General features: G+C 37.9%; 1 protein-coding gene across 3 annotated transcripts in view; it reads left to right on the top strand.

The window, feature by feature from the left end:
• Positions 1-9,987, top strand: part of BICD1 (BICD cargo adaptor 1) — a 192,081-nt gene extending 182,094 nt beyond the window's left edge. Inside the window, exon 9 of one of the 3 annotated variants that reach the window (XM_075116613.1) lies at positions 6,566-8,776. Coding sequence is in view for 2 of the 3 variants with exons in the window: in XM_075116620.1 (XP_074972721.1) it covers positions 6,566-6,653 (88 nt within the window). In the remaining variant the exon portion in view is untranslated. Of the gene's footprint in view, positions 1-6,565 lie in introns of all 3 variants that reach the window. The other 2 variants (XM_075116603.1, XM_075116620.1) reach the window with 2 other exon arrangements.
• The last annotated feature ends 209 nt before the right edge of the window (positions 9,988-10,196 follow it).

Raw genomic sequence — 10,196 nt, forward strand, 5'->3', positions numbered from 1 at the left:
CTAACTCTTTCCTCTTCGCACATAGCTGCATGCACGTCTGCATCTCCCCTCCTCTTCCTTGTATGAAAGCTCTTCACTGCAATTCTTCACTAACAGCAAACTTTTAACAACTTGAGGAACAGTGATAATTTCTGCAGTGACAGTGCAAACATGAACCACAGCATTCACACACTTACATCCATGCAAAAATATGGAAGAGAGTGCAAAGTTGGATCTTGCAGTCCTCATTTAGTCCTTTTGTGCAGACAGTTTCTCAGTGATGCCAAAATAGTAATGATTTTATTTTGTTGCTAGATAAATTTACATAAATGAGGATGCTTAATTTTAGTGGTAGGTAAAGGCTCCTCTTTTTATAAGGTAGTATTTTAAAGGCACTTGTAGGATTTCAGCAGACACTTCTGAGAAAGCTCTCCCTGACCTAGAAACTCAGTCCCACTTCAGCCCCATCTTAATCTAGTTGTTAAAGGTAAACTCCTGGTGTCCTTGCTTGTAGGTTGTACAAAGGCCAGATCATGCTTCTGAGACAGTTAAGTTAATCAAGGCACAAAAACCAACATAAGCAGACAGATTGCAACACTTTTCTTAACAGTTCACAGTATATTCTGTGCATATATTCACTGATGAATATACTCCCTCATTTGAAATACGTTACATTGTTTCTAGATCTTAGCCTGATCTTCAGTGACCAAGCTGATCTATAGCCCTAGATATAATGAAGCTATTTCCCACGCAGTGCTAAACTTCACGTGCATGGAAGTCTGCAGCGATGCCCACTGGGGAATGGCTGTGGTACGGCTTTCAGACTGCATGTCTGGCACTGCTGAGCACTAATTCTGCCAGTTACGGGGGTCTCTCGGTGGCCTTGGAGGAGCCGCTTCGTTTGTGCCTCTCTTATTGCTTGTAAAGTGGAAGCATTATTAACGTCTTTACTATACAAGGGTATTATGGAAATTTTACTGAGAAGTTGGTGCAAGTTCGTTATAACTGTTAAGTACCATTTACTGGTTTGCAGTGTGGAGTTTTACAGCACACTGAAGAAAGGTTACTAGTTCCATTTAAAATCCCTGTGAAGTGGTTTCTGCTATGTTCTAGATGTTACAGCAATTTATGAATATCATTAGATGCTTTGGTTATACAGAGGTTTAATGTCAACAAGTCTTATTTTAACCCTATTTAATTTATCTTCACAAAACCAAAGCCTATTCCATTCCTTCCAGAGCTACTCTTCTGGTGGACAACATGCTCTAATACCATCCTTCTCTAAATGCTAATGAACAATTGCTCCTGCAAATTTAAAATCTCTTCTCAGAATGGAAGACCTACCTCATCTACTACTGCTGTATGTTTGTCTGCAAGCATTACCTTGTTCTGCAAACAAACCTACAGAAAGGGATATGGTCCAAAGGAAAGTCTCAGGGTTTTCTGTTTTGCCCCAAATTCTTCCTCAGCAAAGAAGACCTCATTAGCTACAACCAGAACTGGAAGTGTTATTTAAGAGGACTTTCTTACCACGTTTCCAAATCAAACCCCTAGTGTAAGGAAAACAATGACAATTAAAAATATGGTTAGTATTTGTAAAAATTCAGATCAGTCATCCCACAAACAGTGCACACCTGTATACTTAGCTGAACTATCGACTTTCAAATGACTATTGGTTTTTGCAGCTACATTGATACACTTCTGGTGAAGTGAAAACACCACTCTATTTTTAATAGATTAACGCTGTTGCCTTGCTTGTCTCAGCCACATAGCTGCACAGTCTCATAAAGCAGTGAAGCATAATAACAGATTTAATGCAAGTCAGCATGATGGTGCTTTAAATAAAGCATTTGAAATCTGGAGTGAAATTTCAAGGCATTTAAAGAACTAGTTAGATTTACTGAGGTTCAGATTTTCTAAATCCAGCAGAGGAGGAAGACAGGAGCTTGTACTGCCCTTTCTCATCCTCTGATAGTTCCTCCTGGTATGGTACACATACACATGTTTCAATCATGTGACACTTGAAGTCTGCCTCTGATGAGGCAGATTAAAGCTGTGCCCAGCTCTGAAGTCACCAATTCTGAGAGAGGTATGCTTGTTTTTTAAGCCTCTAACATTACTTTTGCAGTAATCTGACCTCTCAGTGGCATTTCGCCCAGGATTAGACAGTAGCTTGTTAAGACTTGTAATTCACACAGATGTTTTCTGCATCTTGCAATATGTCTAATCACGTTCAAACTAGTTAATATGCCAGACCATAACACAGATAGATTTGCTCGGAACTTTAACATCAAATACAGAGAATTATCTGTACTGAATTTTAAGTGGGACTTGCGTAACTCTGGATTTTCTAGTAATTGTGATCCCAGTGCATAGGTTTTGATGAACCTCACTGGATAAGCTATGAACTGATTCAAGCCAAATGAAACTCCAGAACACGTCTAGTTAATTTATTTAGCTATACATCTTTCTGTCTTTTTCCTTAAGTCCACATATTTCAACTGGAACCTGATCTAGAGGACCTGTGAGAACTTCTCTTAGGAGATTTTCTAAGTAAACTGATGCAACAATGCATGCAGGTCTCACTCTGTCTTCCATGCATCGCCTCAATTTCTAGGTCCAGGAGTATGGTGCAAGCAACCAAATCCAGGCCTGCCCTGGAATTATTGGATTATGTTCACCCTTCCTAGCACCTGTAGCTACCTGTTTGATGGACTATATTGGGCAAGACTAAAATATTGCCATCATCCAATATTCTAAAAAAGTGTTTCTGCATCTTATTCAGTTTTCTGTTGAACGCAGTGAGAACCTTATTTTCATTATCAAAGGCCAAACTCAAGACCCAAGTTATCCATTAATAAAAACAAAGAACGAGCCCGAAAGACCTGATGCTGCAAATGAAATCAATATTAAGTTTAACAAGAAATAATGCTTTTATTTCATATAAAATAAGAAATAAATTAACAATAAGGTAAAATATTATTGAAGGCAAAACGGTTGCATTCGGAAGATATCACTGGTCTGTTTGTTTTCCGTTGTGGATTTGTTCCAGTTACTATCAATGCCAGACAATATTGCATGCGAATGGCATCTTTAAGACAGAGAACATAGTACTTACTAATATTGAAGGGCTTTGCATGCTATTTTCCAACTGATTTTAGAAATACATGTTTAATGTTTTGAGTGTTGGGGGGGAAAAAAGAACTGCTAAAAACCAGACAATAATACTAACACAAAAAATGACACAGGCCTCATTCATCAACTGAATTAACAGATCCCCAAGTGATACCAGCCTTTAAAGGGAGGTTTACAAAAATGTTTATTAAACCCAAATGTTTTAAAAGCAACACATATCCCATGGGGGGAATGTAACAATGTTCTTCCTTATTCTCAGTTGATACTTAACAGCTTCAGGTTCTTCCATGTCTCTTTATTGCTTCATGTTAATCTCACCTGCCATCCTGTACTGCCTGTGACTGTCAATATGCCTGATCGCTCAGCTCCAGGACCTGCTGCCGTGATCACCTATACTGCCATAAAAAGCACACTGCATGCCATGTGTCACTTGCCGATTCTCATTTAATTTTTATTTATATAGTGCTACAGTAATCTGCATTAATGAACGGGATGTATGGTGTTTCTCAAGAGAGGACACTGTAGTATAACAGTAGTGTGTTAGGGTAAGATTCAAATCTACAGGGACTGCAAGTGATGGGCGTATATACGTTGCTGCAAAGGTGCTTGATAACCTTGTAACTTTTTTTACCTTCCTAATGCCCCTAATATTTATTATTGGTTGAAAGGGGAATGGTGAGACAAAGTTTTATATTTCTTCTGTGCATAGAAGCGTGCTTGTATTTCAAAGTGAGAAGCAATGCAGAATTACCATGAAGCGAATACAAATGTAATTCTAAGCACAGTGCTTCCTAATCTGAGCTTAGTCTAGGTTAATTTATATTACAGTATTTGCAGTCAGGGCTGATTTTTTACTGAAGGTCATGCCAAAACATTATTATGGTGTGCACATTTGTGTAGAGGAGGATCTTGTGTCTCAAAGAGGTCCTGCTCTAGGCCATTGCTGTACATAACTAGTCTTAACTATGGCCATTTTCTCACCAGTCCTCTCCCTCAGAGCACAAACATCTTGTGTTGCTTATTTTTAAAGCTGGGAAGGAAGCCCAAAAAGACAAACATCTCTGCTAATGAGCAAGGAAAATGTCTGTTGAGTTTCTGTTCCCTTCTGACAATTACAGAAATCCTTTGAAAAAAGAAATGGGGCAGCAAGGGAGGCGAGTAAGGCAGTATTTGTAGGGTAACATGACCGCCTCCTTGTTTGTCTTCCCAAATGAGATGTTAAACTTCTAATTCGCTTTTATTTCTCTCAAGCATTTAAGGCTAAAGCTTCTCATAAGCCTGTCTAGAAAACTTGGTCCTGGCTTCGGCACCTCCTTCTTGATGAGTGGATAAGTTTGAGAGTAAATGCGGACCTTTTGGGTCCATCTGCAGTCACTCCTGACACAGACTCATCTGAGTGGAGTAGAATCCCTCTTTTGATGCTGTACCTGTGTCTGTATGTGGCAGAACATAGCAGAAGAAGAGGACAGTTACAGCCATGGAAAGAATTACTTGCAGAAGACAGTCTTCTCAGACTGTTTAATCAGACTGTTTGATTAAACAAGTCCAACTACTAAGTTTCAAGAAAATATTTTAGATTAAATATTTATGCTTAGGTGCTTAGGGTTAGACTAAACCTTTATGTAATCTAAGGAATCATAGTCCATGACACTAAACACGTTGGGACTGACCTACTCAGACAGCTGAGCACAATGCAAAACTTGCGAGGCCCTGAGCTTCTACAACCTGCTCTCACCAGCCATTTTTCAGTCAGGAAACTCATCTTCTGGAGCATTAATGTGAAACAGAATCTAACTTAAGACATGTGAGTCTATGACCTTCAAATAAGCCTAGAGGTGCAAGGACTGTAGCTCCTGCTGAATTATAATATCTGTGGATTTGTGGTCATAGTGGCCTAGGCTTCTCTCATTTGAAAATGTGGACATTGCCATCTACTTTCTCAATGGTGATGGTGAACGCTTTTTTCTGACTTTGAGCACGTGCAATATAATTTCTTTGTTTCCATAAGTAAATGCTGTATGTGGAACTACAGACATTTTCAGTACCGCTGGCATTTCCAGTGGCAGGTTTTTCAAATACTTTTGGCATTTCGGATTGACTCATTTCTAGCAGTAGACTAATTGCATTCCTTCAGCCAACACTCCAATAGTCTGTGCTGCAGAGATAATATGTAACAGCATGATTTCTAAAGAAGGAAAATGGAAAAGGCAAATTTCTTGAAGATAGGGACATAAATGATTGTGCTACATCATATATCACACTGATGAATGACTGGAATAGCTTCAAGACTGTAGAACATTTGAAGCATTAGGAAAAAAAGTCTTCCCAGGCACATTAAAGACCTGGGTTTTGGGTGTTTTTTTTAGAAATTGTGTTTACTTGCATTCAGGTTTGGTATCTTGTTTTGCCACATGCTTTCCTTGAAAATTTAATGGCTTTCACTTAGCTTCACATTGGCTAGATTAACTGAAGTTCACCCTTTTGAAAGGAAACAGGCCAAGGCTGAGGAATCATACAGGACTTGCTTAAGCTGTGTCTGCATTGCCTACTGCAGCGTAGCATAGACTGCTGAGCTGCCTTTGAATGAGCAAACCTGGGTATATGAAGCTTTTCTAGTAGGAGGACCCTGGAAATCTGCACTAAGAAGCGGGGTATGTCTGTCTTAGCTGCCCCTTATCTTTGTGCTGCCGCTGCTAGGCTGCTACTCCAGCCCCACCTGGTTCGCCAAAAGTTGATTCGGACCTCTCTGCACTATGTGGCAGTGTACACTATAAATGCATATTTAGAGGCTTAAGGGGTGAATGCTATTATCAGACAAACTGTACATGAAAAACAGTCAAATGACAAAAGTATATGACAGCATTGAAGAGGATTCAAACAGCACAAAACCAAAAGAAAACAAAACACAAACACACACACGCCCCATACTTTGGAAGTATTAATTACAAAATATGTAATGCTTATGTTGCCTGACGAGGAAGGTTACTCTGTATTTGTACGAATGTACTAGTAAAAAGGTCGCATTCAGTAAGAGATCATGTTTTCGCAAAGTGATGAAACCTGATTTCCAGACAGGTACTGTCTTTTAATTTCGAACAATTCATCAGTTGCATGTGGCAAATCTTTAATTTTCATATAAAGATGACACCTCCCGTTTTGCACATACATTCATTTCCCCACACTGCATTTTTCATCAGAGCATGCGAACAGCAACCGTGTACATGAACTGGCAAGCGGGATACCTGTGGCATTTCATGTATGCATCCAGGTGTCACTGAATGTGCATGCACTGAAGATTTTCTTTATGTATACTGTGCGTCTGAGGTTACAGATTTATAGATGAGGTTTCATCCCCTTTTGAATTTTGTTTCCAGCCCCGTACTATTTACATGTATGTAAAAAGTTTGCCGTGTATTTTAAGCACTTTTTCTCTTTTCTTTTTAATTTTCAGTCCTAATGCTCTTCCAGAAGAGCAGCCACATTCCAGCTCTCAGTGTGCCCCTCTCAACTGTCTCTCTAAGCCTTCTCCTTACCCCTAATCTTCATATGCAAGATAAGAGAAAATGCAGAGCGGAGTTAACGGAACAAAGGTTGGGGTTGTTCCCAGCAAGCGGGTAGACAATCCTGCCTTGTTGCTGCATTGACAAGTCTGGATTCATATCCCCTGCTCTGGCGGCTGAGGGAAGGTTGAGAAGAAGAACACAAAGCACAGAGCCCAACCTATCAAGAAGACTTTTTATGGTTCCTCTGATTGTATTCAAACTTTGCTGTTACAACTAAAGTGTAGTGAAATTTAACATCTGAACAAAAATGTTCCTCCCAGTTGCTTGGGTTTACCTCTGAAACAAGGAGAGGCTTAAGCCAATATTAAAAAAAAAGTATGTTATGAAAATCCTACCCTCGCATCCTCTAAGTTCAGCTATAGGAACCGGTTCAAATTTCCTTTTGTCATTAAGGGTGTGATATTTATTTTTTACTTCATTTGCACCAGAATTTTGTGTTTATAAAATACAGTCTTTTTTTTTTTTTTGTGAGAGTTGTATTTAATTGATTTTATTTTTTAAAAACAAACAGAAGTAGCTTAAGTGAAGAATGACTATGTTAATATTAAAAAGAGGCTTGTTGCATTGGCCAGCATATGGCCAATTTTTATTGCACAAAAATGTTGGAAATGGGTTGCATTGGAATGTTAACAATGACTGCACATTTTGCTGCTGCACTGATATTGTTTATGCACTTGGGTTTTTTTAACTCCTATTTCACTAGCTTCTGGTTTTGTTCTAGCTCTTCACTGAAAGATAATTATTAAGCCTAAGAAGGAGATGAAAGGATGATGTATTGATTTGTTTTCAGTTGTTTGCTTGCATTGTAATTATATTTTTGCATTTCAGACAAGTAGATGAATTGGTGCTGGTTTTGGGGTTACTTTCCATTTGGTATCTGAGAAAGAAAATCTAAAACAAGTGAAATGTGTGCTAATTAAAAACATTCTTTCCTCCCACTCCCATATTCAGGATACTAGTTCGAGGCCTTACCATGAAAGGCTAGTACGTATGGCAAAGTCGTATGAATTTCGTGTGAAGTATTCTGTGGTGAAAGAACTCATGCAGGTAGGGTTAATGGTGTGGATCAAAGTTAGTAGAACTTTCCTGTAGTGCATTTTTTCCTTGCCAAAAATCAACAGACACAGAACCTTAGCTCATGTCAGTTTATGACAAATACTCAGGTGATCTATGCTACGCAGACTCTCTCGCAACAGTGCACAGTGTTCCTAGTTAAAGATTCTTTCCTGTAAAAGCTGAGTAAGTCTGGGTTTCTTCTTTAAAAGTAGTGAGTTTCAGAACAAAATCAAGGATAGAGGAATTTATTTTGCACAGTACCTGACAGCAAGGCAAGCGGCTAAATAGGGGGTCAAGTTTCAGCATCTCTGGGCTTCCCATCTGGTCATCAGCTAGAAAAAAAGGCTGCAGTACTGCCTACCTGCCCACTTGTTGGTAACTAGCAGAATCCTTGCTTTGTCAGGTGGCCTTAATTTATTTACTGAAGAAAGGATTAGATAATTCAGCATGTCTTTATTCCTTCTCTGCAGCATTCATATGACCTAGAAGTGGGAAACAGAGTACAGCCTAAGGGACAGAGCAGCTGGGGAAAAAAAAATCGCTGCAGGTGTGGTTGGAATAATTCTTTCACATTCTGCCTGAATCTGAGAAAATGAAGTCAGTCTTCTGCTAATAACAGTGCTTACCAAATGTTACGATACACAAAACATCAGCAGAGGAAAGAATCAGTGACCACTCAGTGTGCCTAACAAATCATTATTACCATAGTACCAGTAACGAAGGTGCTGTAAATAGAAATACTCTATGTCATCAACAGTGTATGTTGTATAACCTTGGCAAAGCAGCTGAGCTATTGTAACAAAACATTCAGAGTCAGGGGTGGAGAAAATAGGAACAAACTGATATCCAGTTCTGATCAGATCAAAAAGACAACACTCGGCAGTGTTTCAACTTTGATTTCCATGCAGTTCGCATGATTCTTCTCATACACATTTACATAGCTGTTCAGTGTCATACTTAACCTATGTGTTGTCTTGTCATAGAAAAGTCAGCTCTATCATACTGTCTGATACTGAGATTAGCTGCTATTTTGATTTTTATTTAAAAAAAAAAAAAAAGAACAAAACCAAAACATTTTGTCTGAGGCAAATGCTGCCTTCAAAAAGCATCTCAGAATTCCTGACCTTGTCAGACTGGTGTATGAATACCACACAGTGGCCACGTCTGCGTCCGACAAAGACAGCTACTGTATATTGTTGTAAAGAAAAAGAATTCGCATTGCACTTTGAATACAATTACTGCAGGCTTCACTTGGAATAGTTTTTCCTATTTTCATATCCAAATCAAATACATTTTCCCTGAATTTAAGTTAGATTAAACAGAAATCCAGTTAAATACTTTTCCTTTCTATATAGATACAAATTTATTAGAAAAAATGTTGTATTGGAACAGTTGTTTAGAAACGTATTTGTTTCCAGTTGTGATTTGCAGAGCAGCTTTGGGAAATTGAAACATTGTACTGCTATGTCCATGTGGATCAAGAGCTGCAAAACACCATCCAATGGTATAGAAATTGTGGCCCTGTTTTGTAGAAATAAGTGGGTTTAAATTTTTTATTCTCTTAAGCTTTAAATTCTTCATTTCTAAGTTTTCAATTTACATTTTTTTATATGTAATAAAACTTAAATGTTGGAAATGTAAGAGAACTAGAAACAAACCAACTTAAATGTACAAATTACTGTAGTTATTGAATTGTAAGCTATGATACTGTGTAGGTCCCTGGGACAACTTTTGTCAGTTAACCAGTACAAAATAAAATATGTATCTTAAACTTGAGATGATAAACTCTTCTTTATTATGTAGTGATTGATAACATACAACTTTGTGAGAGATTTTGTAGGAAATATTTACATGCACACAAAACCAGAAACAAAAGCCTGTTTTTAAGGGTTGCAAAATATTGTATTTTGCCCATTTAAAGTAGATTTATGATGTGTTGATATCTATTCTGATTTTTAAAGATTAAGAAAAAATTATACATGTGTTTGTAGTGGTTGAGTATACTAAGAAATGCTGAAACGTGTCCTACACAGTAAGGAATCAATTCAATCCTGCTTTGACTTTCATATCTGAAATGCAGCTTTTGTTCTCTGTGATGGCCTTGAAATGTCTTCAGATTTGGAATAACCTATTCAGTTCTGGGGCATTTTGGTTTGGATTTTCGTTTTTGATGTAGTGAAAAAAATATTCCTTGTTCAGTGAAATGAGCCACTTCTGGAATTCCAGTTTATAGGAAATGTGGGGGGGGGGAGGGAAAGAAAAGAAAAAAAAAAAGAAAAAAATATCAAATATAAGGGGAGAAAAAGATTAATAAACAAACTGTAAAATGTAATAGTATGGAAAATATATTTTCTATCAGTCAGAAGATAAATGGAGGTTTTACGGAGAGAGGAAATAGTACCATTTTCATGCTAATCGTAAAGAAGTTTCTATCTTCTAGATGGAGGCAATAGTAATATTTTT

The sequence above is a fragment of the Phalacrocorax aristotelis genome, chromosome 1 (assembly GCF_949628215.1).
Source record: "Phalacrocorax aristotelis chromosome 1, bGulAri2.1, whole genome shotgun sequence".
In the NCBI taxonomy this organism is placed as follows: Eukaryota; Metazoa; Chordata; class Aves; order Suliformes; family Phalacrocoracidae; genus Phalacrocorax; species Phalacrocorax aristotelis.